General features: G+C 29.6%; 1 protein-coding gene across 1 annotated transcript in view; it reads right to left on the reverse strand.

The window, feature by feature from the left end:
• Window positions 1-1,308: 1,308 nt before the first annotated feature.
• The window catches only part of LOC135928087 (erbin-like), a 34,863-nt gene continuing 9,185 nt past the window's right edge, over window positions 1,309-26,986 (reverse strand). Inside the window, exons 2-15 of the mRNA XM_065464420.1 lie at window positions 17,996-18,469; window positions 16,972-17,140; window positions 16,395-16,515; window positions 15,586-15,660; window positions 15,024-15,168; window positions 13,387-13,778; window positions 10,855-10,983; window positions 9,232-9,298; window positions 8,931-9,059; window positions 8,444-8,607; window positions 7,293-8,228; window positions 6,579-6,712; window positions 6,150-6,202; window positions 1,309-2,491 (exon numbers count right to left, since the gene is read on the reverse strand). Of these exons, the coding sequence (XP_065320492.1) occupies window positions 1,575-2,491; window positions 6,150-6,202; window positions 6,579-6,712; window positions 7,293-8,228; window positions 8,444-8,607; window positions 8,931-9,059; window positions 9,232-9,298; window positions 10,855-10,983; window positions 13,387-13,778; window positions 15,024-15,168; window positions 15,586-15,660; window positions 16,395-16,515; window positions 16,972-17,140; window positions 17,996-18,305 (3,741 nt within the window). The 5' untranslated portion in view covers window positions 18,306-18,469 and the 3' untranslated portion in view covers window positions 1,309-1,574. The remainder of the gene's footprint in view (window positions 2,492-6,149; window positions 6,203-6,578; window positions 6,713-7,292; window positions 8,229-8,443; window positions 8,608-8,930; window positions 9,060-9,231; window positions 9,299-10,854; window positions 10,984-13,386; window positions 13,779-15,023; window positions 15,169-15,585; window positions 15,661-16,394; window positions 16,516-16,971; window positions 17,141-17,995; window positions 18,470-26,986) is intronic.

Consider the following 26,986-nt stretch of genomic DNA (forward strand, 5'->3'; position numbering starts at 1 on the left):
AAGTTGCTTTCACATCACTCTCTAAGTATAATCGAAAGCATATAAAAAAAAAATTCCAGCTCTTTCCATGTTGAAAGAGGTAAATTTCGCCAGATCTAATATATTCTTAAGTGATGTCTCAGAATAAATCATTTTTCCAAATTTGAAGTTCAAGATACGTCTAAATTCTTTATATCTTTAAACAATAGTTTATATTTGAATTTTAAATATTTTATAAGATAATTTAATATATAATTTAAATTCTTTATACGAATTTCAACACTATAAATCGGTTTTAGATATGACCTCAGAAAAGAATATTTGTATTTGCCCAATGACCAGATTATGAAAAGATCCCACATTTCTTATAGAATATTTTAAAATCATATATATTTTTTATCTTACAAATTATAATACACTTTAAGCCTAAAAAGATACTTTTACAATATTGAAAAGATACTTAATAAGGGAAAATTTTATAAAGGTTATCTGAAATAAATATTAATTCCCCAATAATGTTTCGGATTTTTGCAACTTGGGCGATTTTAACATTTGAAAAATATTAATATACCTTATTTGAATTCCGGCATGTATCGAAAACCTAATCTGTTGTATCAATTGTTACGTATAGATTTCGGAGAAGTTAAACAATGCATAAAAGTGCGCGAAAGTTGTCAGAAATCAAAATCCATTCAAAGGAGATTTTTCAAATTTAAAAATCTCTTAGAGTTTTGCAATTGGACAAGTTTTTTCCTTCAAACGCTTCCTTATTGGTTGCTCCTTATATAATGTAATTTTCCACTTAAACTTATAGAATTATGAAATAATTTTTTTTTTCGAATAGGCCAATATTTTAAAAATATCTTTAAACCGTCCTCTCACTCACCTAATATCGCGAGCTAAAAAAACCCTCCCATTTCGACCTCGTGACTCTATACCATTATGACATATGCTTTGCATTGCAAATTTAAAATTCCCTTCACTCATTAAATTTTAAAGTTATTATTAAAAACTTATATTACATGAAACAAATTATCTTTAAAAATTCCATTGGATTAGCCCTGATATGACGAGCAATCTATCAAAATTAACTATATTGATGACCCTTCAACTAGTGTAGCCAGCTGTCTAGTTTCAATTGCCCATTTAAATACAAATAAAAATACTATAGAACGAGCTGAAATTTTTAGAATTTGTGCAATAAAAAAAATGGCTTCTCTTTTTATTATTGAAGTTGTATTTGACAAGGTAAAAAAAAATAATTAATAAATATTATAAATAAAATAATAAATGAGGGTTCAATTATGTATAATTATTTTGAAATAAAAATACATTTACAGCTGATAAATATAGAATTCAGATATAAATATTAAATATATATGGTTAGTATCATTTTTTTTTCGGAAGATAATTGGACATTTTCAAGTTATCTACTGAGTAATTATTGTTTTTTTTTTATCTGGTAGACTGCGCTATCTCATATGTAAATAGCGATATAAATTATAAGAGTATTTTCTTATCACCGAATTTGTTTTTAATTTTGTTTTGTAATATTGATGATTCAAATATTACCATTTTTTTAAAAAATATTTTTTTTATTGTGAGCTCTCTCTGACGACTTTCATTTTGACCAGGTTATCCGTCGATTTTAAAATCTTGACAGCTTGTTCGTGCGTGAGGCCGGCAAAGTTTATCCCGTTTACCGACACTATCATATCTTTCGGTTTCAAAACGCTGTAAGCTGGACCCGCTCTCAAAATTTTGTTCACGTAAACGCCACCGTTTAACGTCTTAGAATCGTGGATTATTCCCGAATTTAGGGGAGGGATCACGTGCCCGTTGCAATATTTGCAGACATTATTAGTAACGTTATTGGGTCGTGCTGTTTCTCCGTATTGGCCCCCGCCACCTACAACGCTGAACCCCAACTCGTTATTCTGCTTAACCAGCACTACTTCGTACAGCGAGGAGTTATTGTTCTGGCGATCACGCTGATCACCTGTCTTGGTAAGGGATGGCGGGGGTTGGCAATTGGAGCTTTTTGGTAAATTATCGAGAAACCCGTTTTTATAATTATTATTGCTATCGTTGGGGCTGGAAAACTTTTTGAAACCTTTGTTCTTCATATGGTCCGCATCCTTTTTGCGTTGCTTTAAGAGGGTAAACTTGTCGCGAAGCGTACTTTTCTTGGCGATGACAACTTTCTCGATTTTATCATTTTTGGAGGCTGGCTTAGGTGATTTAAACGTCTCCACTAATCTGACGTTTTGTCCTCCCGGGGAGTTGTATTCTTTAATATCGTCGTGATCGACGTAACAGGGGTTGTTGTCACTCACTTCGTTATTTAAAGATTTGTTGTTATTGCACATGCAGTGGTGTGACGGAGACGTTATTCTACATTTATTTTGGTAGTAAGTCGGATAATTAGAATTATCGCCATATGCCACATCGTTGATAGGTTGGATGAAAGGTTGACAATGACAATTTTTATATTTTCTTTTGCTATCGTGTTCTGAAAATTAAAAAATTTGAATCATAAATAAGATTTATGAGGGAGGGGAAGGGGGGGGGGAAACGTTATTTTTGAAATTTTCAAATTTTTTTAAATTGCCCTCGGTAAAGGATTTAAAATCAAGATTCCGAATCCCCATACGACAACATTTACGTATCAGATGGTTTTAAAAACGTGTTTTTGGAATATTTTATAATTCAAAATAACTTAATGCTCAATTTAAACGGGCTAGGTAGGTTCTCCGATGCGTTGCACTTATACCCGAACGCTCGCCATTTTTCAAAATTTTTCTCTTAAATCATTAAAATTCCAAAAGATTATTTATTAAATTAGATACAAATCAGAGAATCGAAATACTTAAATATAATTTAATGATTGATATCTTAGATGGTTTTCCCTCTTTTGTGTAAGAGCCAGCCATTGCTGGAATCCTAAAATTAACAACTTGACTCGGTGGCAAAAAAAACTTGTCCAGGATGTGTCAAATGTTAACCTCATTTCCCGATAATAGAAACTCTAACCTCTTGAAACTACTCCAACAAATCAAAAAATGCAATAAATATATAGGTCCCATTTTAAATTCTTTTATTTTTATCCCTCTAATCTAATTTTTTAGTTATTGATTGCTAAATTATACATTATTTTTATACAGGTAAATGAACTGATTGATTTAATTAAAATTTAAACCATATTTTTGAATTTAAAACCTTTTTTGTTTAAAAAAACTTAAATTTAAACAAAAGAACAATTATACTATCAAAATTGTAAATGTTTGGATGTACTTTTATTTTCTATTATATTCAAAAAAATAAAACAAACGATTATTTACACAATACTTAAAATTTGAATTGGAGATGAAATTTGAAATCTATATCAATTCCATTACAAGATTATATTCTATAACAAAACAATTAAAATGTATTTTTAAATTTAAACTTTAATTAACATAAAATCTTGTATAATAAGAATAACGGGGTTAAAATGTGATGAAATTTAAATTTTTTAAATGCCTTACATATCTTACATCAATAAATCATATCAAAAGATTGCTTAAATATTAGTATAAAAAGATATGCAAACCAAAAGTGAAATCACTAATTGATGGCCAATTACTTTAATATACGAATTTTTAAGAGAAGTTAAAGGTTTGTTGCATCCTATGTTTTCATGTTTAAAATTATCTTCTATTGTGTGTGTGAATATACATTTTTAAAGTCTAATTTTATGAACATGGATTCTCTTATGACAAAGGATTTCTGAAATATTGACGAATTGGTCATGAAACTCTTTGCGAAATCATTATAGATTTAAAAATTATTCAATTTAACATTTCTCAGCTAATGAGTGGCGAAAAAAGGGTCGCAACAACCAAACGATATTAGAGATTTCTTAAAAAAATATTTTGATGGAAAATAGAATATTCACATGACAGTGGCATTACTATCAAGAAATTTATTGCTCAAAATGGGTTGCATTTTATTAAGTAAATATGATCTTAAGATGAATCCAAACGGGTGCATATAATTTTCAATAAAATGGTTCCATTGATTACTCTACTCAATTGTAAATAATTTTCTTATCCGACTGTTTTAAACAACTTCCCGAAAATGTTATGTTACGGGGGATGTCTGAATAAAATAAGTTTTTTTTTATCATGTGTTTTGCCTGATTAGTTATATATATTTAACTAAATATTAAGATATTTTATTATTTGGATGATTTGACGAATATATGGTTTCCGCCGAAAGAAGATTTTATTTTTCGACAAGATAATGGGCCATGTATATCAAAATCGATCGAAATTGTACTTATCAGAGAAAGGTTTGGCTTTACCGGAAGTAGAGATCTGCAAATCATGGCCCGACCAATGACATATATAATACCTAGACTGACGATTCATTCATTAAAAGTGTACATCAATGCAAATCAGCTGGAGACGCCATCTTGGTTACACTAATCTTTATCAAAATTTTAAACGAGTGCCTAATTTATTCCTATATCTGATGCGAACTTTATTAAAGAATTAACGGATCATCGAGATAATAAGGAAGCAACAAGTTATCAATTAAATAGTAGTTTTTAACATGAGAATAATTGTACTATATGTGTTACCAAAATGGCGGGTCCAGCTGATTTCCTTTTAACGACGCTTAAAAACGCATTTTAATGAATGAATCGTCAGTCTAGGTATTATATATGTCATTGGGCCCCACCCGTACTCGACCCGTTCGGGTCCGATGTTTTTTTGGGCTCAAATTTTTAAAATAAGATATCATTTACCGTCAAAATAAACTGATATATTTTAAAATTCTCGCAAGAAACAAGGCGCTAAGATTTTTTTCTCCCTTCTTTCTACAATTAAATAAATTTGGTCCGGGCCGGGTAGACAAGTAATTTTTATTTTATTTCGGATAGAGCTTTTCTGAACAAATAAAAAAAATACGTTCGGGATCGGGTCGGATTGGACAAATTAGGCCGATACAGATCGCTAAAATGGCCCTGCGTCAAGTCCCTATTCAAAACATAAAATGTCTGGGTTATCTTCAAGTACTAAAAACAAATGCGATTCGATGAATAGGATTAAAAGTATTTATGGAAGATTTTTTCAACACCGCCGGAATCAAGGCAGTCAATAGCTTAAAGACTTACAAGTATTAGATCTATGACGACCATTTTGATTTCTCTAACCACAATGGATGTTATTTTGATTTAATTATTCATTTTTAATGCGACATATCTCGTATGATGTTTGGTTGGATCAATAAAAAAAAATAAAACACTTAAATTTTTGAATAAGTTATTATACCATTTAAAATAAATCAAAATATTTATTTAAAAAATTATTTTCGGAATTTATTTTGTCCGGCTTTCTAATAGTAATATGATTTAGGATAATATATAGCAGGTTGGCTCCTTAAATGAAATAGCCTACGCATGCGCATTCCCCACTAAATATTTATAAATTAATATGAAATAGCCTACGCATGCGTATTCCCCACTAAATATTTATAAATTAATATGAAATAGCCTACGCATGCGTATTCACAACTAATAAATAATTCATTCATATTTTCTTATTTGTTTTTCTAAAATAAAAACTTTTTTATAATAATTTTAAATTTTAAAATATTTCAGGAAAGGGTACGCTTTTTCCCGCATTTTCAGGGTATTGTTTGCCCTCCCCACTACAACAGCTGACAATCTCTTCTTCCGCTGATCGAATGACAATTTAATTTTTTTTGATTTTCCTTTAAAGTTTGTCGAAAAATCTAAAAAGTCGTAACTTATCTTATAAACCAAAGTCTTTTAATTGTTTCTACACACGACAATCCAGGAGGGGATTTAAATTAGTTAAGGGGTTATTAAGTGGATTTTATAGTAGATAGCAGGAAGTAAATTATCAGGTCCATCACAATGGGAACCCATCTAGCCTGTTTATGTGGAGAATGCATTTTAAGGAGCCTTGACTTATTTTTTGGCAAATATTAGCATTTTCTTTTCTCAATTATTCTTAAAACAAAATACTAAATTTTTATAAAATATACGCGTTTTAAGTTTTAAGAGTTACATATAAAGATTTCGCAACGCGGCGTTTTTTTTAAGCCACTTATAAAAATAAAATATAAAGAACCGAAAATTAAAATCATTTTCTATAAACCTGAACGAGAATTGATCCTCCGATCTTCATCATAATAGCTACAGTTATTGATCCTGTGAAATTAAAAAAAAAAGAAAAGAGTTTCTAATTGTAAAACCCTGGCTAAGAAATATTATTTTCTGTTCGGAATATATATCAAAAGACAAATTCTAATGTTCCCGGAAAATTTCTAAGGCGAGAATTCCATTCCAAAAGTGTTAATAAACGATATTAAAAAAAATATTCGAAAAATTAAACATTTAAAATAGATTAGATAATATAAAATTTTGAGCAAATTATCTATAATATAATTATGGCTCTCTCTACTTTTGTTGTTAGAACCGATTCTGGTTTACAAAAATTATAGAAAGAGGTTCTGATACCAATTCATAGATTTTATTTTACCCGTTACTAGGAAATTCTAAACTGTGATATAAAGTTAATTTTTACCCGCACGCGATATCGTAATTTTTTGTTTGCGGGCCTAGAAACGTTACAAAGGCAAGTTTTTCTTCTTTAAAGGAATTGGATCTATGAATACCGCATTCTTGCTGGTTGGCAGATGTCGGATGATTATCACAAAACTTTATAAAAATTTATAAAGTTTCATTCGTTATTGCTCGGGAGGGAGTTTATATGTATTATTTATTTAACCATTTTATTACTTGAGTAATCTAGCTGTATTTGGATCTACTGTAATTAACATTTCTTAACTTCAAAAGATTATTTTTGTTAGCAATTTTCATTTATTATAAAAATAAATTTGATGTTTCTTATACACTCCTAAAACATTCATCAAAAAAAAAGGATAGATTTATATCGAAATTTTAATATATTTCAAAGACCTGCAGGCCCGACCCTAAGCCTGGCCCAACCAAGGTTTAGGGCTGGGCTGGGCCGGGCCGGGCCGTATTATATTAAAATATACCCAGGTCGGGCCAGGCTGAAATTTAAAAATAACCCGGACCGGGCTTGAAATATTTTTTTAACTGGGCCGGGCCTTAAAATATAAAACTCGGGCCGGGCCGCAAATTTTTGAAAATAATTTGGGCTGGGCGGGGCTGAAATGAACCACTGCAGGTCTCTGGTATATATTTATAGAAATCTATAGAAATGCTAACACATCAGTGTTAATTATTTATAAAATGTATCCGATTCCCTTACTTGATTCGAAGTCGTTTGAATGGCGTTACTGTCGCGAATGTTAGGTATGTCACGTTTACCTCGATCGACCTCGCATCTTGTTTGTAGATCGTAAAAACCGTGCCTCACGTCTCCGCAATTCAAACCTTGATACTCGACACATTCACTTGAAATCTTGTTTCTATCCCTCTTCGAGTTATTGTAGGCTAGATTAAGTTTGTCCTCTCTCATGCGCTCGCAATCACTATGGTACCCTCTTAAAATACCGGTAATGGTGGGTCTGTACTGGGTATTTTTACTGTACTGTTTGGATACGTTGTTATAGTAATTGCAGGTTTTGCTACCTAGACGTGTGGCTTTAGAATAATTGACTCTTTGGCCATCGTACATATTTTGAGTCAATGTTTTATCGTTGTCATCTATAATACCGGTTGAATTATTGCATTGATCATTTACGTATCTCATTGGATATTCACCTTGTTCTCCATTTTGGATTACGTCCCCGTCATAATCGTCTAAATTGGTGTCTAAGAATTTTTGAATTATGAAAGATTTATTAGAATCCATATGATAAATTTTGTTTGGTGGGTATATGATCCTGTCGTTGACATTGATATTATTTCTTTGCAATTCCTTTTGATAGCCAGATATCTCGTTGGTCGTTATAGAGTTTCTAATAACAGTATTAGCATGATCAAGGTCACACGTCTTATCTCTTTGACATTTGAATTTGCAGGAGTTGCATTCCCTTTTGTTCATCCCGTTCATGATTCTAGTTATTTCACCGTCGCTTGAATAACCCGAAGAATTGCTCAAATTGTAAAGGGGCCCAAGATTATTGCCGTTTGTTTGGTGAATGGGTTGATTGACAGTTGTTCTATTAGAATTGTAACTATTTGTCGTGGCACATGCAACAGAACTATCGAAGCAATCGTTATTGGTCTGATTTATAGGAACCTTTCAAATTTAACGCGTAATAAAAAGTATATATTAATAATTGGTGGCAACGTTAATTTTATTAGGCAGAAGTCACCGGGTTTTAGAAAAATTGAATATATGAATAGGTTAAAATTTATATAAGAATATATGATAATAGCTATGATGATATGCCAAAGAATAGGAAAAAACCATTCCTAAAAATTATTATGGAACGAACTAGCAGTAATGCTAACCTTTGTTTCAAATGCAAGATATTGATCTTTGGTTGAGCACTTGGTTTTTCCAATGTTGTTAGACTTTTCTTGGATTTTAACGACGTTCGCAATGTTGCCAACGTTGTCTGGGAAATTTGAACTATTATCGAAGCTAGTTTCGATTGGGAATCGAGGAGTTGACACTAAAATAAAAGAAAATGAAAAAAAAACAACAAATTAGAATCTACAAAAATTGCCTTTTCTCCATGTTATCATTTATGATTGATATCAGGTCTTCCTTCCCGGTTTAAACTATTGATTCTATAAATCTTAACTTTCTATATACCAAGGCCGAAACTCGCAAATCATGCTAAGGTTCGATTAAGTCAACTTTTTACGACTATGAGCCCGGTTCGGGTTACTTTAAAAACGACTCTGAATGGGTCAAAACCAAATCCTGACACTTAATACTAAATTAAAAACAGTTTTCGTTTGAAGCGGTGTTGCATATGATTATATAATTTACTAGTGCAGATTTTATTGTCCTTATATTTTTCTTGAAACGTAAGTATGGATTTAGGTTTAAGAGGTGTTGATTGCACTATCTTATTTCTGCCATTCACCGATGGGGAAAAGGGTTTGATTGAAGTGTGGTCTAAGCAAAATATACATGTAAGGCACTAGATTTTATGTGCATTTAGATGACACAATTTATAATTTTAAAGAATTATAGAATGATTTCTGAGCCCGAGCCCCCCCCCCCCCTCCCTCTCCCACCCTGAATTACTAAATGATAATTATTATATTTTATTTAAAACAACTAAAACTTTTATTATCTTGAAAGGTGACTTCTGACATTACATCTGTTCTTGATTTCTGACATTTGACTATTTCCTAGTTGAGATAAAAATAAAATAATTTTTTTTTATTAGAAATATCCTCAAAATTCTCTTCTTATAATTTTCCCAAATTGAGCATTTACAATACGTTTTGAGATTTATGCAGCCTTATTTAAATGGAGGTGATAGTGAAAATTAAAAATAATAATAAAATTACAAACTTATTTGTGATTTATTAATATGATATTTGACGCAACTATAGAATCAGTTTAATCTAAACTATATCATTTGAATTTATTATTCTCTGATTTCAGACTGCTTCAAAATCACATTAGCAAAAAAAATTTATTTATATATAAAACTATATTAAAATAGAATACAAAAAATATTTTAAAATAAAACAAATTTAAAAAAAAATAATACATATTTAAAAACATTACAAAATATTTTAAAAAAAGAAAAAAAGGTAATTATAAAAGTTATAGGGTTGATAAGTTACTGGCCATGAATCTTAGAATAATTTTAAATTAAGCTGAGAGTACTTTAGAGCCTAATTTTTGTTTATTTTAAAATGATATTGAGATTGTGATGTGGGGCCTCTTTGACCTATAAGTTTAAAAAGAGATTTGGCTTCATTTCCAAAAAACAGAAAGTGATGGATGAATATATTATTAATAGAAATGTGCCAATATTTTAGGCCTTTTCGTTTTCTCGGAAATTCCAAGTGAATAGTAATTGCTAAGAAAAGGGAACAAAATAGAGTTTTTTGTATGTTTGCCTTTATCATCATATGGGATTAGTGCATACCCATCCGGTTTAGTGTTAATAATTGAAGAATCACTCTGTTCGAGCTATGTTGAAATATTAGATTTCATAGAGTGCTTTCTGAATAGTTTTATTAATGATTTAAACCCTTATGTATTTGATAATGGAGATTTGACAGTGGTGGCAATGATAAAATATGCCTGAAGAAATTTAGAGAAATATCTTCAATTTTAATCGATAATAACTCCCTAACTTTGAAGGGATAACTCTATGTAAGCTGTGTAAGAAGTTGTATGATGTACGGCAATGAAAAATAGGCGATTAAGGCGACCACAAAACCAAGTTAGAAAGAACGGATATGAGAATGATCAGAGGTATATGCGGAGTATCTTTTATAGAAATAAAACAAGCCAGGAACTAAGAACTAAGAGAAATGATTGGGATATAAGCAATAGATGATGCCTTGAGAATAAGTAGACTGAGATGGACAAAGGATGATTGGTGAAATATATGCCACATAGAGAGATCCAAATCCCAGGGGGCGACCAAAGTCAAGTTGGATGGAATTGCTTGATAATGACATAAAAAGTATAGGTTTGACCCCGGGTCCTCGTAAAATGGGAAAAGTAGATTAGAAGGCCAAATGGCCTACCTGGGTATACCTGGAAAATGGTTTCTAAACGACGAAGAAGAATAAAAAGAGAAAATGAAATGGACGTGTCGTTGACATTTATTTGATATTTTTTTTTTCAATTCCTAAAAAAAAATGCTTAATTTTAATTAGTTTAAATGGATTTAAGAATATAAAAATGAGTTTATATAATATTTATTTATTTTTAAATTAACTTTCCGCTTTTCCTCCGGCGTAGCGATAGAAATTTCTTCGTCATTCCTTTGAGGCAACAATATACAGGTCAGCATCTTCTTGTTCGTCTTGAGATCAAATTCGATTTGCAATGGGATCAATGGATTCGACTTTTTTTTAAAGTTATTTTATTTATTATATGGATATAGTTAATTTGATAAAAATGGAAATTAATCTCTATAACTTAAGCTTAATAACGGATAAAAGACTTTAAAAAAAATAATTATATGGTTTTTATGTTCATCCCGATACCAATTTTATGTTAGGAGAGCCATATAAAAAAACACCATGCTTTCTGGCGAAAACTAATATATTTACAATTATAGATATATTTAAACTTAAAGAGTTTATATTAAATATTATAACTTTTCTTGAACTGCAAAAAAAGTTATTTTAGAAAAGCGGTGATAGAACTCTGTAGTCAATGATAATATAATAAGAGTGGGGAAACGGGTTGCTAAAGGTTCCTATCTCCATTGGCAATAGCTAGAAAAATGATTATTATTTCAACATATTGTTTGTTGTGTATGGTGTTGTAGCATCCTACAGTGATCCAAAATCGCTTTATTTGAGTAGATTTGAAAAAAAACATCTCCTAAACCTGAAGATTAGCATAAAGGTTGGAACATCTATTAGAAATTCGAATTTTTTTATTATATCAGCCCTGCCCTGAATATTGACTAAATTTGATATTATGTTAAAAAAAATACAATGTGTTATTTTTTCAACTTTAAAATAATTTTTTTGAGCCCATTCTTAAAAATTTAAAAACCTGATTTTACCGGAAGTATATGCCGCCATGTTTGGAATGCCGGAAAAAAAATTAACGCTAACATATTATATTAACAAACGATTCTTAAATTAAATTCTTTTTAATTATCACGTGATAAAATAGTGGTATAAAATAATTGGAACATTCCAAAAAGAGGGAGATGATGGACTCTCATTTTATACACGAAAAACATAAATAATTTTTTTTGAAGGTAATAGGATTAGCTGAGAATAATGTTTCGGCCCTAACTCAATTTCGAAAGCACATAGAACAATATAATAATCAGGCAGCGATATATCTTTTTTTTAAAAAAAATTTTTTTTTAAGGTTTGTAATATTTAGATTTATCATTGGAGAAAAGCAGGAAAGAATATTAAATTAAATGTAAAGAAATTAGGACCGCGAATTCTGCCGCGGCGGTGAGATAGACCCAGGATTCTCAGTAGAATCTAAATAGGAGGGTGGGGGGGGGAGTAAAACGCAGGACAGACCACGTTCAGTTAAATTTTCTAGTGGATAACATCATTTTCTTAGATATCGAACTGACCCCCTTCGTCCTTATGCATATATTTTGGATAATATTCTTAAAATGAAATCTTGGGATAAATTTTATAATATTCAGATGACGCAGTTGCCAATGATCTACTTGGCGATCTCAATTTATTTGCTACAATATAACATATGTCTTGTTATGTGATAAATTCATCTTCTTATTTATATGACGTTTTTAATTATCATTTTTATTACTTGATTTTAAAATTATTGTTATAAAGTTAATATTTTGCCCAGGGGTGTCAAACTATTAGGCATAGTTCAGATCCCGGTTAATTAAAAATTTGTGGATCGGTTATTTTCGGTTTATTTTGGTTTTCAAAGTTTGAATTTTTAAAATAAATCATTATAGGGGAGACCGGAAATCGCGAGAGGATCAGACTCTCCGTGATTGTATATTCTTACGTCGGTTTTAGTAATTGCTATATGTTGACTATGCGATATCTAGCATTAGCCTATATTATGCTATCTATCGTTTATCGCTGATAACTATTATTTTAGTTTCGGTAGTGTGTAAGGGATAAAAAAATTATTATTCAGGCGATGGGGGGGGGGAAGTGACCTGAGGGGAGGGGGGGGGGTAGAAGTTATTATTTTGGGGAAGGCACACATAAAATATTCTCTATATGAGCAAAACAAAAAATTTGTAATAGTCAGAAAGTTGAAGAAAAATAAAATTTCAGATGAGGTTAATTATTTAAATTGGCCTTTCCCTTCGGGCATTGTACTTAAACTGTAAAAAAAAATACTTAATATTCGGTTAATTTGTAAGGGTTATTTTATTGTCATTTTGGGTAGCTACGAATAGATTTTTTTTTATTAGGTAAAAATTGGTATTCACAAATTTCAAATTTTTATTTCATGGGTCATGGCAGTTAAGATCAGATTTTTTTAAAAAAGGCCCTAAATCAATATTCTAACCAGAAAACGATTGTTCAAGGCATCAAGATTCGGCTAGAACCTTTGTGCCACATCTATGGGTCAGAACTTCCGGTTGTGACACATGGAAGAAAATTATTGAGTTGACCGTTTTATGAACTCGGCTAAAATCGAGTCGTTTAACAACATCAATAATAGCAAATAAATTGTATATTTCATTAAAATTAAAACGCTCGTATACTCTTTTATTAGAGAACTGCTAAACTATAAATATTTATTGACAATTTTTTAAAAAAAATAAATCTTTTACTTGATTCTTTGAGAGCCACAGAGCAGTAATATTGGTTAACTTCAAGATACTCATGGGCAACCACGTCAGTTTGTTGTCGCAAAGATTGAGGACCCTCAAATTTTGGAGTTTGCCTATCTCTTCCGGCACTTGAGTTAAGCGATTATTCCTGCAGGAAATTATGGCCAATGAACTGCAATCCCCCAATTCTATGGGCAATTCTTCTATCAGATTATCGTCAAGATATAAAGTGTGAAGGTTTCTAAGATTCCCTAGCCAAGAAGGGATTTTGGGAAGGCAATTATTAGTGAGAATTATCTCCTTGATGTTACTATCACTCCCCGTAAATTTTTCCGGTAACGTTGTCAGTTGATTGGAATCTATTTTTAACAGGTTAAGATTTGCTAGAAGACCTGTTTGATAAATAAAATATAATATGCTGAGATCTGGCAAATGTTCGATATTTAACATTAAATATAGAGTTGGGGTTAGGTAGGGGTGGACTGGCCATAGAAGTAAAACTTCTCATAACATAGGAATTACTTTAATTTTGTTTCGAAGCCTATTTGTATACATATATATATATACTGGAAATATAACCGAAAGATCAAAGTAATTCATCCGAGGAAAGATTGTACGATTTAGTTAGTGATTTTTCTGAAAAACATGACACGCAATTCAGAAATGTAAATCATTTGACATCGGCTGCAAATATGAGAAGCGAATTTAAAAACTATTGCAGGCTCATGTTAGTTCCAAACAGTGTGCAAATATGGTGCTATAGTTATAACCTTAATGTATATGTAAGTAATTCCTGCAATAATCTTGAATCTGACTCCTTAATAGACAATATTATTAAGGTATGTAAGCATGGGAGAATAGAAATAGTTCTGTAAACCAGAAAAAATTTACGACTTTAAAAGAGAAAGATGATGGGCAGACAGGACCGTGCAAACAGGGGAGCAGCTAGCAGCCGCCCCAGGCTACCAAAATTAGACCATTTTAGGGGCCGCTAAATAATTTTGTTCAATATTTTTAACCTCTTGAAAAAGAAGAAATTTTTTTTATGTAGTACGACATACATCGCTTTTTGCATAACTTATAAAATGATTGATTATTTTTATTTATTTAAACATATTTAAATTGTTGACAAAAATAGATATAAATATAAAGTGCATACGTTTTTGAATTAGATAGTTACCCATTATTTATGATTCAGTGATATAGTGATTGACATTATATGTGAATTCAGATGTATATATTTTTAATATAAGATTTACGATATTTCGATACTTTTGTTACTACTTGGATACGAATAAACTTTTAGAAATTTATGATTAAATGTTTGTGACAAAATAAATCATGCTAACCCTAGTTATGTCGTAATATATAATATATGTAATTGTATAATGTGTCAGCCGCCTTATACATTATTCCATGTATAATATACAAAGCAGGAAAGACCTTAGATTAAAAATAGAGTGAGAGTGGTTAAATTTACTTGAGTTTTGACTTAAATCATTAATAATAATGTCGAAATATAATAAAATAACTGATTTATCAATTTCAAACGAATATTTAACACAGGATGGAATTGGATTGAATTAGATTAAAAACTAAATTTTGTTAAGATTTCATGTTTTTTAAGGGATTTTTACCTAGTGAATCTGGAATTTCTTTCAAGTGATTAAAGCTCAGATGTATGTCGCTAAGCAATGTACACCCCGAAATATCAGCTGAAATGTGATTAATTTTGTTACGCGAAGCGTCGAGACAGTCCAACGATTTTAAACACCCTATAAACTATAATATATATATTTTAAAATAAAAAATAGGTTTTTCTTATTAAAAAAAATGTGTGAAAATATTTAATTTTAGGCTAATCTGGTGGATTTGAGACGCAGTTTTTAACCTTAAGAAGAATAATAAAAATAAATTTCTAATACTTTTTATACATATTATTTTTAAAAAATTCTATTCCTTGTAAGATAAATCATATAATAATTATGGTCACCTTAAAAACTATAGGCAAATTTTAAGATTATCAAAAATATGATATCACTGAAAATGTTTAAAATCAATATTATGTGGCCTGGCTGGTTAATAATTAATTTATTAAGCTCAAACAATAAATATATTTTATTAGTTTATTTATAACAGTTTTTTTTTATTAGAATAGAACATTATATTGTTGATCTTATAAATTATTAAGCATGTTACCGAAGGCAATATATTCAATTCATTCATATCGCACCAAAGTTCTTTGAGCGTAAAAAGTGTACCAATTACATCAGGCTTTTTTTGTTTAAAATTTGATGAATATAATAATGTAGTATAAATCTTGTTATATAGAATATATAGCATAGAGTCTTAATTTTTTTTTAATTAATGTATCTATAAAAATTCTTTTGATACAATAAAAGAAACTTTTCATCTATAAAGTATCTCATTAAAAATTAATCCTTTATCTTATGTTACCTTTCTTTTCTTTCAAATGAGTAATGAAGATTTTCATTAAGCATTATAAAAAATACTTTTTCTATTAAAAAGAGTTAAACTAGTGGACTTATTAGCACTTTTAATTTATATTAAAAAATCCATTGTCATCAATGAGTAATTTATGAAGTGGGCATTGGAGTCTGCAAGTAAGTGACCCCCCACTAATAATTTATTTTAATATTTTTATTAAATACAAATAATATTTCATCAATTTTTTTTTAATAAAAATGTCAAAAAATATTTTAATAAATAATTATTAGACAATTTTTTTACTAAATTTTAAAATTAAAAGCAATTTTTTAAAAAAAGAGTAAAAAAACCATTATTATTTAATAAGATAAGTAAACGCATCCTCTGTAACCGGTTTCTCGGTTACCGGTTTCTCGGTTACTGGTTCCTCGGTAATTGACAAGAGAATAGATGTTAATCCCCCCACCTCTTCTCAATTTTAAAATATTACTTACGAGGCGTATGAAATTAAGAGATTTCTAAATTAGGTTTTAAAATGGGTTGCAGAACAATTAACATACCAATTCCTTGAAATTATTGTTTCCTATGTCGAGCCTCTGCAGATTGGACATCAAACACAAGGATTTTGGAAGAATAGTTAAATTGTTTTCTCTGAGTTCCAGTATTTTAAGTTTGCACAAACTAGGGAAGAAAAAAAAATGATACGATATTATAATGAGCAATAATATACAATATATAATATACTACAATAAAATGATAATAATCAATTTATTTGAGTTTGGAACTCGGAAACCCAGTTATATTTTTAAAAATGCAGTTCCATTTCCGGTTCATAAATTTTTTTAAATTTCTGGTTTCTAAGATTTATTTCTCTTCCAGTTCCCCAATGAAATCGCAAAAAGATCATTTTTATTTTGTTTAGAATCGCTTTAGTCTTAAAAGAAGTTCTGATTAATTTTAAGATGGCGACTCTTTAGATTTTGGCGGTTCTGGGAGCTCCAATTCCGAGATAACGGAATATTGAGCCGATTTTTTTTTTATTCTCGGTAGTTTTCGATACTCTTATAAATTAAAATAAATGTAAAAGGAAGAGCAGGAATGGAATATGAAAAAAAAAAAGAGAGATCAAATATAAACTTTCCAAAAGCCTCTGGCAATTCTTCCAGCTGAGTTTCGTTTAAGAAAATTTGAGTGAGATTGGTTAGCTGAGTGAGGCATGTCGGCACTGTTCTCAAAGGGTTGACGCACAAGTTGATGATCTCCAGATTTTCGCAACGTCGGAATGAGTCGTGTATTGAGGAGATATCTTAAATATGGTAATTATTTTTTTTTAAACTAAAGATTTGAAATGACTTTTGGAAGGATTTAGGAATATTCCGGATTTTCGTCAAATGGGAGGTGGGTGGGCATTTGGCGGCTTTTTTTCTCCCCAAATTCTATTGGACAGTTTTAGATCCCCTTTCCTTAAAAACATTTAACAAATAACACAATTTTGTGAGAATTTCCCGCGGCTTCCCTTTTCCCTTTGTTTATCAATGCATTTTCCTCAATTATTTTTTTTTAAAAAATGATGTTGGTAAACGTAGAATAGAGATATTTTAAACGATACTCCGTTATTTCTACAACAAATGTGAAGTAGTGTCACATGATTTTCATGTTTTCGAGGAACTTATATTTGGATTATATTATTAACAACCTGATCCAGATGTTTAAAAAATTTATTATTAAATATATTTCTTTCTTTCTTTCTTTCTTTCTTTCTTTCTTTCTTTCTTTCTTTCTTTCTTTCTTTCTTTCTTTCTTTCTTTCTTTCTTTCTTTCTTTCTTTCTTTCTTTCTTTCTTTCTTTCTTTCTTTCTTTCTTTCTTTCTTTCTTTCTTTACAATTTATTATGTGATTACTTTACTTTTACAGGCTAACTAATTTAAATTTATTTTTATAGTTGGAACCCGCTCGATAAGGTTTCTCTACCAGATTTAGGGATTGCTGACCCTGCTTGGAAGTTTTATCTTCCGGTGCTGACTCCCTCAAGTCTCTGAACAAAATTAAATGTATCTCGTAACAAATTTTATTTTAATTTATCTATTTCATGAATCATTTCTACACGAAAACTTTACAAAGAATCGTTATATTTTAAAAAAAATAAAAGAAAATTGTTTTACTATTTTTGCTGACGTCCATTTCTTTCAAGTTGAGTAATTCGGATAGAGTTGAGTTGATGGCACTAATCTCGTTTTCGCTTAAATTGAGGTATTTGAGATTGGAGAAGTAGGCCAATAGCTTAGGAATTTCGCAGATATTATTTGTCTCTAGGTGTAATCCTTCTAGCACCTTATCGTAAAGCAAATAGTAGGAAGGTAAGTCGTCCAATCCCTGATGCTGAAGTTCCAATTGAGAGGAGTCTTCGCAATTTGGATTGTTGGAAAAGTCATCTTTGCCTAAGCATTGACACCTTTTGAATAAGCCAGACATTCTTTTTTTTTGAAAAAAATGAAAGTTTTCTGGAAAATTTTGGAAGCTTCTTTCAAAACTTTTTATCTCGGTCTATTAAGATTATCATTGCATTTTTTTGCGTGGATAAATTAATATTTGGTTGTTTTTCTCCGATGTATAGTTGTTTTTAATTATTTCGGCGTCTTAATAAATAATTATATAAAATACAAGTAAAAAATATAATTGTCATATAATATTTACATAGGTAAATATTTTATGTTAAAATAAAAGCGATTGAAAATGATAATCTCATATACTCACCACAATTTCCTCTGGGAATTAAAAATCGCTGCTATAGTAAGAAAAATGTTATGGGCTTTGATTTTTTGGGAAAATAAGTTTGTTTACAAATGGATATATTAATTATTTGAATTTTTTTCCTTATATATATGACTTATTTTGATTGGTTAAATATCGGGTTTTATTTGTTTCGTGACAAATTAACACCACGCTGTAAAATATTAAAAAAATTATTGATATTTTTTTTAAAGTATATTTTTTATAACTATTAATAAGATATAAATCATATAAAGATCTGCCTCATCTTTACATGACCGGAAACAAATTTTTAGAATATTTAAAATAATTCAAGCAAGATTTTGTTAATAAAATTAAATGGAAAAATTCTCGTTGGTTCAGGAAAGAAAGGATGGAAGGAGAAAGATATATTTAGGAATAAAAAAACAATATTGTATTTTTTTTTATCAAAAAGCATCATTTCTTAAATGAAACCCGAATCGGACCAATCATAATCCTCCAACCCTCCAATAATTTTTATGGACCAATGGGAACTCGACTATTCAACTAAGATATAACGAATATTATATTGATTTTTTATTCGCCTCTTTTTTTAATAAAGAGTTGTAAAAAGTATATATATATATCTATAGCTATACTTTATAAAATTATAAATCCATCAAAAGTATTATGCCTATTGATTGTGATCGCGTATTTATTTATCTATATATTTTCGTTTTTCTCTCTCCAATCTCCAAATTCGAAGATACAAAGTGATCAAAAAACTTGGAATGTATTCAAATATGAATGGGAATTGGAGAAGTTTTACAATTGTTCATTAATAAAACAACTAACAAATACGCAGGCAAAGCGATCCCTTTTAAAAAGCTGAATTTCCTTTTTTAGAATATTATCCTTATTATATGCAATATAACTGATACAGATACTTTATAAGAGTAGATGTAGCAAGGTTTTAGGTGATAGGGAAGCTATTCTTCATTGCTCTTAGTTTCAAAAATTTATGGATCTGATTTTGATGGAATCGTATTCCATCCTGTGTAGAGTATGCCTACCCTGGATTCATATTTTGCCATGACCTTTCAAACTACTCTTAACTCATATATACTAATTAATTTTTTGATATAATATAGAATTTTCGTATAAATTAGAAAAAGGTCAAATATTCAGCGCAAAATTTCTGAAATTTATAGGTTAGATATTTATAAAAATACTGCTTGAGGAGTTTTGATAAAATTAAAAATGATTTCGTGCACATAGGAAGAGATGATAAATTATCTCAAAGAGATGTTTTGGCAAAATTGGTGTGAATAGAGGAAAGGAAAAGAATTAGGGGAGAGTTACGACCCAAAAAGAATTAAAAAGTAAGGTTTAGTAGATAATAAGGGATATGTCAAGGTGTAAATAAGCCAGGATTGGTTAAAATAAAGGATTGGTTAAAATAAATATTTAGGCATGAGAAGAAGATAAGAAATAGAAGTTATCGTATGGAAGAAACATAATTTTTTCCTTTAGTATAATTTATTTTTTATTATGTAAGGCTAATTAACCCAAAAGTTGATTTTACTTACTTATTTCTATTAGATATAATTTCCTGGGGTAAAGCTAATTTTAAAATTTAAAGCACACACTACTAACAACAATATCTGAAATATAGGATAGAGCAAATAGATAAGCATAGGCAAAAATAAATACTAATACACTGCAAATTATGGGTGTTAAAAGAAAAAAAACTAGGTTTTTGAGTTAGAACTGATTATGAAGCTTTTACTTTGAAATAAAATTCGTTTTTCTTCATATCATGATCATAAGGAGCAAGAAATTGCAGAAGACTATGTGAACATCATCTACAATACCTACTTTTAGGTCTATTTAAAAAAAACGATGTACAATTTTATGCAAATCGAAATATTAATTAATGGTTCCTTTTTGGGAACTTATTTCTAATACATAGTTTCAAATAATTAATATTTAACTTTTATAGATTATTATACTTTATCTGGGTTTTATTTATAATATATATTTTGCTAAGAGATGGGGGGGGGGGAGGATATTAGGTAGGGTGTTGCCTATAAATTTTATTGAGTCTTTATGTTCACTTATTACTGTCCCTTGGATATATTACTATTTTTAAATAAGTTTTTTATTAAAAGTATAAATTAACAAGAATTTAAAGGTGTAAATTGACGAATAAAACAAAATATAGAAAGTGTAAAATAGTGATATACATAAAAAAAAATTAAGAAAATTTATTATATTTAAAGAAGGGGGGGGGGAATAGGAGAGATCTAAATAAATAGAGTCAAGAGGGAAATATTGGGTTTGATAACTTGGATTACAAGTTATAGAATCCTTCTTTTGGGTCCTTTGTTCTGACGAAAATGATGCTGCCCAGTTTTCTCTTTATTAGGTCATGGCTTACCAAAAGTCGCAAGAATTGTCATGATGAGAACGAATTAATAGTGATTTGATTTGACATGTCCATATATTTTTTAAAAATTAAGTATCGCCGCCACTATTGGGTTTGTGACATCTGGCACATTTGTATAATGTGATTGAATTAACGTTTATACTGATAGCCCAAAGCCAATCAAGTAAAATATCTAGAAAAAAGAAATGAAAGGCGAGGATAGCAGTACTGCCTAGCATGAGATGAATCCGCAATCGAATAGGTAATTGGAGACCAATTTCCAATTCCTTCAATGAAGTGGGAGGTAGCTTGAAACCACCAGAAAGATGCACTAATCTTTGAGGCATCAAGAATTTTATGATGTTAAAATACGTTTTTTTTATTTGGGAAATAAGCCTTGGTAGGACTGGAAGAAGATTTAATTAAAGTATAGGGTTAGGGTTATGACTAGACCTGCACCACTTATAGTTTAAGCGTGAGTCTTTTGTTATAGTCAGCATACCCCTCACTTTATTTTTCTTTCAAATTATAATGGGGGAGAAGATGTCGGGTAAAACCTTTAGCATAAGCTAAAAAATATATATTTACTAGAACAAGCAAATTTTTAAGGAGCGGGGTGTGTGTGGTCCTGCCCCCTTTATGCCTATTATACGTAACACGTATTACGAGTTATTTTGATTTTTTCATAATAAATAATATTATTCAAAATAAAATAAAAATAATATTCACCAATTAGAATTCATATAGGTTTTCTTTAATTTAAAAAAATTTTTTTTTATAATATTGAATTCCCGTGAGTGGAATAATTTACCCCACCAATTAAAATTGTTTATATCTTCATTATTTATGACGAACGACGAGTGAAACGAAGTTTGATGGCCTAAATCAAATGTGATAAATTTGAGATTTTTTAGGTCAACCTTTATGTGGGATAAAAATAAAAAATGAGGGGGATAGAGCGCATGCGTATTCTATTTCCAATTTCAAAATAAAAATGATACGTAATTATTTTTTTTATCCTAATTTACTACGTATCGCTAAATATAAAGATAAATTATATAAGCTTAAGGGTTTAGTAAAAAGAACGCCAATCAAATCGTTTAGTGTTGAAGTGACACACCCGTCCATCATGATATATTCAGAACATTAAATATTTTTAAATCAGATATGGAGGGGGGGGGGAAGGAAGTTTCTGAGACTCGGGTAAAGTCTTCATAAGTTAGAGTCGAATCGTCCTGCCTATTTCCATTTTCCTCGTTTCGTTTATATCATTATTTCTTCCTGAGTAAAGATATATATATAAATCAGAGATCTTCAGAGGTACGGTTTTCACGGCCCGGCCCGGTTTTTCCGGTCCGGGCTTAGGATTGGGCCCGCAGGTATCTTTTTTATTGTTGCCCTTAGACTTTAAAAGAGCACTCGATTCTATAAATTTATTCGAGATTATGGAGGACAGCTTTAAAGGAGATAGTAACTCCTACCCATTTAATAAAACTTCTAATCAATTTGATTACAAATAGTTTTTTTCTTCTTTGTTGCCCGAAGTATTGATAGTTGAATATATAATTATTCTAGCCTTTGCAGACACGACACATATGTTTAGCTGCAACATCTATGCCCAAAGTTCGATACTTAGTCAATATTTTTTATCATCGAACCTAGAATTTTTTTTCGGCTTATATCCAAATGTTGAAAAATTACAAAAGTACCAACATCTGCCAGTATATTAACCCGTGATAAATTAATTAATAATGTTATATATTACTGAAGTAACTTACATGAGATATTTAGGGAGTAATCCTTGATAATAAAGGGTCAAACAAAATTAGATATAATAGGCAAACTAAATAATGATAAATTCAAATATCGTCCACTTATGAAAATTTGGTACTCCAACCAATTATCCAATCCGTTTAAAAAATTTAATTATTTAAAATTTTAATACTTTCCTCACTTTTCTATGGAGCAGAAACATGGTCTACTGTGCTATTTCACATAAAATGAAGATACAAATCTTTTATCAACAAATGCCTAAGATATATAACCAAAAACCTTTTATCCGTTAAACACTTCTAACAGAGTTCTTTGTGCTAGATATAATCTTCCAGTTTACAATTTAATTGAATACCGAAAAATTGAATTAATGGGACATATCCTTAGAACAAGCCCCTAATAACCTAATCTACAAAGCAGTCGAAAAAGTTTTCATTGAAGAATCTTCCATTTAAAAATAGCTGGTTTGGCAAAATTAATAAATCCCTAGGAGTTATGGATCTTTCTTGGGAATTTACTAAATAGGCCTCTACAAATAGACGTCTATTCAAGAAAATTATGAACCTAATTTATGACCATTCTAACCAATAACTGTCGAATAACTTAAATATCTTTTAATTTATAAATCTTAATATAAATTAATATTGATCCCTTTGATCTAATTATCATCATTAGGACAAATTTATATTATCTAATACACTTCTTTCATTGCTTATACTCATTACTAAACATACATATGTATATGGCTCAGATGTAGTTCCATCCTCATAAACTTCATATATAGGTTACTAGGGTTTGTTGGTATCCTCGAGGAAAAATGGGCAAAATTATATGGAGGATGTGCCTACATGGTCAGAAATTTTCTACATATAGATAAATATAATTTTTTTTATTGGAACGTTAAAAATTTATTATAACAAAGTCATATTAAAAATGACAAACAACAAATTATAAAATATTTGAAAAATTCAAAAATAATAGCTATAACCGTTATTATGAAAATCACGGTAAAATATTGTAAACATAATAATGATTTTATAATGATCAAAATATCGTTCGTAAATAAAAATTTTTAAATCATTTCTGGGATTACGCCAATTTTGAAATAATTTCTCATAAAACTAAGTCCTTTCAATCAAGATGTTATAATTTTGATAGTGCTTCCACTGATCGAATTTTCAGATAAAATAAATGAAGATGGAAAAATTAAAAAAAATATATTGGAAAATTTACAAATAATTGTTTTTATATTTAGAGAAAATCCTTCCCAAAAAAATATTTTAAAGTATGCAATGCTTTCATTGCGTTTTCGAATCATCTTATCCCTCGGGTTCTACAACTTCGTCCACCTCTCAAGGAACTTAACATGAGTGTAGGATTAACTAAGATTAATCTTTCGTACCAAGATTTAAATTCCAAAATTATTAGGGCCTTCAGATATGATATCCAATCCATCAATGTATAAACTTTAAATTTTAGTAAGATAAAATATTATTACACAAGGAAAAGAAATATTTATATTAATTATAACTTTTGGCTAAAATTTAAAATAGAATATAACCTTAGCGACTTCCCCCCTGCTGGCAATGCCTGTTAATGACCTAAAATATCAGAGTTGTTTCTACATCTTCCTCAAACTAATGATGTTATTACCACACCTCCCTCCAAACCTTACACCTACAAATTAGCAAAAAAGTTAGCACCCTATCCTACTACCCTTAACCCCCCTCTTCCTTCCAGGCAATAAAAGTTTCTAGATTTCACTGGAATAGTGAATATAGTCCTTGTTTGCTTCCTACTAGATGTAAAATATATATAAGATTTAAATGTTATTTCCTAAGAAATTGTTCTGCAGAACAATTACTTACGAGATTGGTAGGTAGATTTAATAAATTTTACACGCTAACAAAAAATGCGATATGGTTAATATGACAAAGAATTCAAACTGAATTGTTGCAAAACATATTTTAATGGAATCAGGGCATCTTAAAATTATCTCATTTTTCATAGAATGTTGAGTTGATGAGATATGATTTCCATGATGTTTTAGTAAATGTTCTACATATCTTAATTGAATATGAATATTTAGCTTGCCAAGAATCATTTTATCCTTTCGGTTTCTTCATAAAAAACCTTGCCTATAATATTCATTATACCCACGCCTTCTCTCCCTGTCTATTCTATCGTCTTGTCATATTTCATCAATTTTTGGCTAAAAATCTCAATTTTCAAAATTAAAACAAAGATTATTTAAGATTTTTTTTTTCAAAAAATCATAATAAAAAAAAATCTAATTTCATTGAAAATTATTTAATGGTCATTACAATATAGAGACCTACGGAAGTACCAGTTGTGCGGCCCGGCCCAATTTTTTTCGAGACCCGGGTTTTATATTTTCAAGCCCGGCCCGGTTTTCTGGTAGGATTCCCTGCGCCGCGTCTACAGGTCTTCTGATATATTTGCATTAGAATATATTAATTTAAAAAAAAAGAAGGAATTAGTGTTAAAATTTGATATCAAGTTTTATCGATTATAAATTAGCGATTTTGAAAAACGGCTAACTCAATATTTTTTATTACGCTAGACTGAAGATTTTTCTCGTAGATAGCACAATGATTTATGCATCTATTAGCGAAGCCCAGAGGCTTAGGCAAAAATTTTTTCTGGCTAAAATATCTATGAAATATACTTTTACTAACCTGATATTTATTCTTTGTTAACGATAATTTATCGAGATATAACTGTCCAATTGGATATAACCTCTTCTAGGTTTAAAATTAAATTAGCTTCTCACTTTCATTCTATATTCATTAAAACCTCGAATGCGCTAAAACATCCGCTACGCCCTCGTTTCAAATGGTAAAATCGGTAACTCACCCTTAGCAAAAAAAAAAATTTCAACCAATAGGGATTTAATTAAATTAAAAGAGTAATATTTTTTATTTATATTTGTAAAAAAAATTATAAATTTCATCAGAAAATATAAAATAGAATTTTTAAAAAATAAAAATTATACAAATAAAAATGAAAAATATCATAATTTTATAAATTACAAAATGTTTATAAAAATGAAAAGAAAAGTTTATAAATTTATACAACAAAAAAAAAGATGAAAAAAGACTAAAGATTTAATATATACTACTATAGATAAATTTTGTATTGATTTTTTTAATATTTTGTGTGTTATATAATAAAGTTTTGGTCATTTAAAAGTATACTTTTATTTTTTTTCGTGGCAAATTGTGTGTGTGTGGGGGGGGGGGGGGTGAATAATTATTACAGTTTCTTTTTCATTTTATAACTTCTATATAAATATTTATTTTTTTTATGGCTGTGTGGAGAGAAAAATAGCTAAAACTTTCACTTCTATCTCCCTTTAATATACATTCTATTGGATTGGCACACGAGTTAAATTGTAGACAGGTGTTAAAACGAAAGAAAGATAACTTAAAAAATATCCGGGCCGGGCCGTGTATTTTAAAACCAAATATTCGAAATCGCCATTGTTAGCTGTAAAAATTACAAATAAATATAATATATTTTAAAAAAATTCAGGCAGGGCCAGGCCATACAAATGGTACCTCTGCAGGTTTCTGAAGGATATACGAAAAGAAAATTGATTTTAAAAAAAAAATAAAAATTGTAACACCCTTAGATAGGAGGGTTTCGGATAGGAAAAAATATTTGATGGCTCTAGCTCAGCTGTTCAGCTCCGGATTTAGGGATGAGAATGCGAACCCGATTACGCGAAATCGGAGAGGAAGGAATGAGCTCTCGGTTTGGACTCGGTTGGAAGTCCTGCCATCAAACTATTTGGCAAAAAAAATTTTACATTTCCGATTCCTAGTTTTTTGATAGCGACCAGTTGTTACCGGAAATTGAGGAATTCAGCCAAGATTTTAGAGATAATTTTTGCCATATAAAAATTCAGTTTTGGTTACGCTAAATTATTTACCAATATTAATAATGCATATTAAAAATTTTCCTGAAATTTTATTTTTTAAAAAAAAAAAAAAAACTAAGAAAAACTACTTTTTTCGCTCAAATAATTATTTTTTAAAGTTTTTTTTTGCTTTGGTTTTTTTTAAATATGAAATTTTAGTCAAACAAAAAATCGATAAATAGAAAATTTACGAAGAAAAAGGAAGGAATGATAGAAAAAATTTTTAAAGAAAGCAGTGGAAAAATATAATATTTTGGTTGGTGAAAAAAAAACATATAA

This window comes from Gordionus sp. m RMFG-2023, chromosome 4 (genome assembly GCF_954871325.1).
Source record: "Gordionus sp. m RMFG-2023 chromosome 4, tfGorSpeb1-WG-v2, whole genome shotgun sequence".
Lineage (NCBI taxonomy): Eukaryota > Metazoa > Nematomorpha > Gordioida > Chordodea > Parachordodidae > Gordionus > Gordionus sp. m RMFG-2023.